General features: G+C 49.0%; 1 protein-coding gene across 2 annotated transcripts in view; it reads left to right on the top strand.

The window, feature by feature from the left end:
* Positions 1 to 4,497: 4,497 nt before the first annotated feature.
* DSC3 (desmocollin 3) overlaps positions 4,498 to 6,000 on the top strand; it is a 49,934-nt gene continuing 48,431 nt past the window's right edge. For both annotated transcript variants that reach the window (XM_013051475.2, XM_045065481.1), the window contains exon 1: positions 4,498 to 4,870. In XM_013051475.2, coding sequence (XP_012906929.2) covers positions 4,805 to 4,870 — 66 coding nt within the window. In that variant the 5' untranslated portion in view covers positions 4,498 to 4,804. The remainder of the gene's footprint in view (positions 4,871 to 6,000) is intronic.

Here is a 6,000-nt window from a genome sequence, read left to right as displayed (position 1 = left end):
CTCATCCTCCTCCTCCCCCACCTCCACCTCCCCCTCCTCCCCTCGCCCTCCTCCTCCCCCCCCCCCCCCCCCCCCCTCCCCCCTTCCCCCCCCCCCCCCCCCTCCCCACTCCCCCTCCTCCACCTCACCCCTCTTCCCTCTCCCTCCTCCTCCTCCCCTCCTCCTCCCCCTCTCTCCTCCTCCTCTTCTTCTCCTCCTCTCCCCCCATATCCTCCTCCTCCTTCTCCTCTTCCTCCTCCTCCTTCTTCCTCCACCTCTTCTTCAGTATTATAGGTTTTTCTCAACTTCAATTGCCTATTTATCCCCAAGTCTCCAGCAGTCTTTTCAAAGGACCAAAAAGTCAAGGCTGCTCTCAGTGGTGTTCTGGGAAATTAGCTGAGGGCCTCTAGTCACACTTTGGAAAGGTGATACAGGAAAAGCAGCATCTTCTCCTGGAACCTGAGTGGCAGAAGCAGAGATGGTTACTCCTGGAGGAAAATTACTGCTTGGTTCCCAAGTATGAGGAAGGAGTCTTTCTGAAAGAGCAAGTGGGTAGATTAAGGAGCGCTAATTTCCAAAAATAAAGTCTGCAAGTTCTCCTGGCATTTGAGCACACACATGTACAGTGTTCCTCACTGCTGGTCCAACAAATAATTTGCCCCAGTACTGCATATTACCATGACCATTTATTCAAAGCAGTATTCTCAAGTTACTATATCATGGCAGAACCGATTTTATGTCTCAAGAAGGATGATTTAAGATGAATCTTTTACTTGGTTTTAGTTTAAGGTTCTTTTCACAAATTTCTCTTTCCATATTAGCAGGTTTACTCCAAACATCATACAGTTGCCCTGGCTGTATTTTATAGGCGTGTTTGGGGAGACCCACACTTGCCATGCCACCACCCACATAAGCCACAGAGGCAAGTAACTGTGTGAGATCAGCACCTGTTGGCATTGAGTTGTGCAAAGCAGGTTTCTCAGTGGGTCTGGGGTTAGCTCCTGCCTCTTAAGGTCATTACCCCATCTATGGCCAGAGGTTCCTCCTAAGTACAGACAACTCTTCTTAGTAAACTTAGGTTTGCTTTCTTCTGAAAATTTTATTTTATTATTTTATTTTTTTAAGAATTTTTTAAAATTTTATTTATTTATTTGACAGACAGAGATCACAAGCAGGCAGAGAGGCAGGCAGAGAGAAAGGAGGGGAAGCAGGCTTCCCGCTGAGCGGAGAGCCCGATGTGGGGCTCGATCCCAGGACCCTGAGATCATGACCTGAGCCGAAGGCAGAAGCTTAACCCACTGAGCCGCCCAGGCACCCCTTCTGAAAATTTTAGAACTTACTTGGGTTGCTGAAGTTTTGCACTTCAACCTAAAATCACTTCCCATTTTGACCCTTTATTATTGTTGCTCTTACCCTTCAAACTAAGAAATAACAAGGGAATACAATATGTTTCTTTTCCATTTTTGTACATTATCCTACTAGGAGTGACTTCCAACTGCTTCGGCAGTTTGGGAAATAGGGTATTAAAATAAAGACATTTCAGAATAACTCTTTATGCTTTACAATGTCTCATGATGATATAAAGTTAACTTTATAGAAGGATTCAGTTCTCACTGTACTCAAACTGAGGCTCATATTTTAAACAGATTTTCAACAAACTCATTTCATATTATAATTTACATAGGAAAAATGAAAGCAATTTTAATTTATCCTCAAGTCACATTTATAATTTTAACTGCCTATGATGATTCTTCTAAACTATAAAAATGCATTTCTCATTCGAATTTAGTCTAATCTACTTATGATGGGCAAGCACATGCTGTAGCAAAAGAGGGCATAACAACTCAGTGACTAAAACTACACCCAGTTATTCAGTATTCTTATTGCACTGAAGATTTGCAATATAAATGGAATATAAATATTCCATTCCATAATATAAAGCCAATATGCTTTCTTACAGGATTTCTGGAATAGGTTCCTATACCTTTTATTTTGTAGAAGCTAAAAATGGAAGCTCAGAGTAATTGTTCCAGAGTCACTAGGTTTAGCAATCTCCTCAGTCACACAGCACAGCTGAAACAACCAGATAGAGCTATCTTATGGTTTTAGGCATTTGGATGACATTAATGAACAGGTCGGACTCACGCAGATGAAACTGAAATCATTGAAAAGTAGGGCCACTTAGAATAGAGAAAAACATTTCAAAGACTTTTATTCCCTAAGTATGAAGGGAAAGCTGTGTGAAGACATAAACAGGTTGCGAATGAAGCTAATGAGTTTGCTAACTCACCAAAAGTGACGATTGTCTAACTGTAGTTAGTAACCATTTCTACAAATTGAGTAGACGGTTCTTCGCCTGTTCCAGGACGAAATTCAACTCCTCAGCGTAGTTTGCTATAAGTCTACCTTTCTTACCTAACTCCCAGGCATAGAACTTCAGAGCCCCAGGGGTTCTGAAAAATTCCCTTTCTGTTTCCCCATGAAGGAAACTGTTACCAGGTTCTCTAATGCTTCAGCACAGCGTTTGCCTTTTTGTCTGGAACAGGCTCTGCCCTCTCCTTTTCTCTGTTGGTTTTTTTTTTTTTTTCTCCTCTGTTGGTTCTTACCTCAAGCATTAGTTCTTAGTTCTGGAGGCTAAGGGTCCAAAAGTAAGGTGTTGGTCTATTTGATTTCTGGTGAGAACTCTCCTTCTGGTTTGTAGACAGCCACCCTCTCACTGTGTCCACACATGGAACAGAGAGAGAGAGAGAGCGCGCGAGCAATAGAGAAAGAAAGAGACAGAGCTAGAGAAGGGGAGCTCTTCTCATAAGGATACTAATTTCATCAGATCAGGAGCCTACCGTCATAAACTTGTTAATGTTAATTACTTCCTTATAGGCCCTACCTCCAAATACAGCCATATGGAGGTTAGCTCAACATACGAAATTTGAAAGCACACTGTTCAATGGGATCATCTATGTTACAGGAAAGCCATGATTCATTTGTGTTTCTAAAGGCAGGCTGGGGCCAGAGGTATCCTCGAGAGACTTTCCCTGAGGTCTTCGGTGGGGTGAAAATGATTGAAGTGGAGAGAAGTTTGGAGACCTTTCTCTGAGACTGGGAAAGCTCTTTCATACAGAGGCCTCTAGAGGTAAGACAGGATGTTCTTTCGTTCTTTCTTTCTTTTTTTTTTTTTAAAGATTTTATTTATCTATTTGACAGAGATCACAAGTAGGCAGAGAGGCAGGCAAGAAGAGAGGGAGAAGCAGGCTCCTTGCTGAGCAGAGAGCCCCAGTTGCAGGACTCAATTCCAGGACCCTGGGATGATGACTCAAGCTGAAGACAGAAGCTTAACCCTCTGAACCACCCAGGTGCCCCTAAGACAGGATTTCTGATGGGTGCCTTGAATGCCTGAGAGATGGGACTGGATGCTGAGCTTACTGTCCAAATTTTAAGAGCCTGTGAGTCTAGGCAAGCCCCAGACTTCAGTCAAGCAGCCTGCTGGGATGACCAGGGCAGGATGAATGAAGGCCCTGGCACCTTTCCTGATTAATCTGGAGTATCTGAGGAATCTGACCTTGGAACTTATACATGAACTTTGAGGAGCAACAACACAGCCAAGGAGTTCCTTCTCAATCTGCCAAGTGGGGGATTTGAGGACACAAAATTTCATCTAGAGAGAAATGATGACAGAAATGAAAGCATTACGTGTTGTTGTAAGTGACCTCTCTATTAAAACATTTACCATGTCGGGCTGTAATGCTTGCCTTTATTCCCTTCTAGACTTTGGGCTACTTGGGGCAGGAACTAGGTTTTGTACCTTCTCTTTCCTCTAGCCCCTCACTCAATGCCCCGGGAAACTGAGCCTTGATAGACGTTTGTTGAGTCATATTGGATTGCAAGCCTCCTTTTAGAGTAAAGCGTTTTGTGTGATAGATTTTCCTTTTAGGGCAAACTGAAAAATGGCACCTTAGTACAATTGCCGTGTAATTACTAAATCAACAATTCACATATAAGAAGAAATTCTGAGAAGGTTCACATAAGATCACCAAATTGACAGTAAAGAAAGCTCTAAATGTAATCATTCATATTTTAGGGATTTAAAATGGCCAGATATCAGAATTTCTTCCACTTGGTTTTAATTTCTGGTATACCAAATACCAGCTTATTCGTGTCTCTTGGGATAATTCTCCCTCTGTCCTTTATCTTACCGCGTTAGTCAAATTTGGAAAGAATATATACATGTTGTATTAACCAAGAGACTCAGCCCAGCATTTGATCAGAAGCTAGAGGGAGGCTCCCCTGATCCAATCACAAAGGTGTTCTGAAGGTGTTCCTGGCACCCCAGAGCGCCCGTGTTGGGACAGGGATACCTGCTGGCGGACTTGGTTCCTGCCGCGGGAATGCGCAATCCGAGCGGGATAGGGGTCCGCCCCGGGACAATCCGGGAGGCCTGCGCGGGGCGGACCTGGGCGGGGCGGGAGCGCCGCGAGGCAGACGAGGGGCGTGGGAAAGCGGGCCGAGGGTGGGGCTGGGACCGCTTTCTCGCCAGCCAGCACTCGGCGCTGGCCCCCGGGGAGCGGAGGGGCAGGCTAGGGCAGCTCCCCAGCTCCCCGCGTGATCAAACTTGAGAAATAACCAGGAGGGGCGGCCCGGCGTCTCCTGGGTCCAATCCCGTCTCTGGAGCGAACGCGCTCCCGGGCAGGCGAGCCTGACGGAGGCCTAGGAGACTTAAAGAGGAGTGGCAGCGAGGCACGCCCGCACCGCGCGCCGCCGGACCTCCGTGCGCTCTCACCTCCGGCCTCCTGCCCGGCGCCTGGGTTCCCCCTTCCCGCCCTGCGCCGCGATGGCCACCGCGCAGCCTCGGATCCCCCCGCGCGGAGCCCTCGGCAGGCTGCTGCTGAGCCTCGCGGTGAGTGGGAGCCTGGGCGGGAGCCGGGCCACGGCGGGGCTGGACTCGCTCTGGTCCCGCGGGGAAAGCGGAACCGGGGCGAAGCGGACAGAGAACAGACGGCCGCGGCTCGGCTCAGTCCTGCCTGACAGGACGAGCCAAATTGGGGCCCGGACGCGGGAGAGCAGAAAACGAGCCTTGGAGGGACGACTCAGGCTGAGTTTTGTGTTTGGGACTTCACGTCCGACGGTTTGAATTACGAGTGGCGCTCCGGCGTGGCTGCGCTCTCCGCTGGTCCTTCGCGGGCGCCTAGGGCTCGCCCTCTTCCCCTGGCTCCCCGGGCTAGGGATGACGATCGGGGCACGTCTGGGTGGAGAGGGACGAACTGTACTGGGTCAGGTATTTCAGGATCAATGAGTGAGTAAAAGACGTTGAGATGAGGTTCAAGAGGCTGCTCCACCCCAGGGTCGCCTGGGATGGCGACGTTAGTGAACGGAGGGGCTGGAATGGTGCCCTCGGTCCCCGCGTGGAATTAACTCTGAACACCGGCTTCCAGATTGTTACAAGCCTATCTTTCTAACCTAATTCCCAACTTCTGCTAAAGGCTCACCCACGAGTCTCCCGGCCCTGGGCGAAGCGTGCCTGAGGCACGAGGGCGTGAGAAGGCTGGATCCGGACTAGGATTGGGCGGGGGAGAGGGGCTGTTGGGGTGCAGCGGAGAGGCTAGAGTCGGGGTGGGTGGAGGGGTGGGGTAGGCGTGGGTTTCAGTGGTACTTTGTGTCTCTCCGGGAAGGACTGCGCAAGCCCGGAGCCCAGCTTCGGGTCTTCTGTGTCCTGGAAACCCGCAACTCAGAACGAGATTCACCTGGAGAGGAAATTAGGGATAATTCTCCGAGAATATGAGAGACATACAGCGAAAAATCCGGAACTCCGAAGGCGCGATTACGCTTCAGACTGGACCAGGGTTGCGCTCCGGAAGGGCGGTGGAGAGGAACCGCAGACCCACTTCCCCGCATTCAGGGATGGTCGTGGGGTCCCGCACAGGGAGGACCTGCCTAACTCGGGAGTAGGTCAGCTCTGGCTACAAGGATTCCTCTGCCCCCAAGCAGGGCGAGTGGATGGATCAAAAAGCCTTGTCTTCTCTTTGAATC

The sequence above is a fragment of the Mustela putorius genome, unplaced genomic scaffold, assembly GCF_011764305.1.
Source record: "Mustela putorius furo isolate JIRA1106 unplaced genomic scaffold, ASM1176430v1.1 tig00003858_pilon_pilon_pilon, whole genome shotgun sequence".
In the NCBI taxonomy this organism is placed as follows: Eukaryota; Metazoa; Chordata; class Mammalia; order Carnivora; family Mustelidae; genus Mustela; species Mustela putorius.
This window is presented reverse-complemented; position numbering and strand designations above follow the sequence as displayed.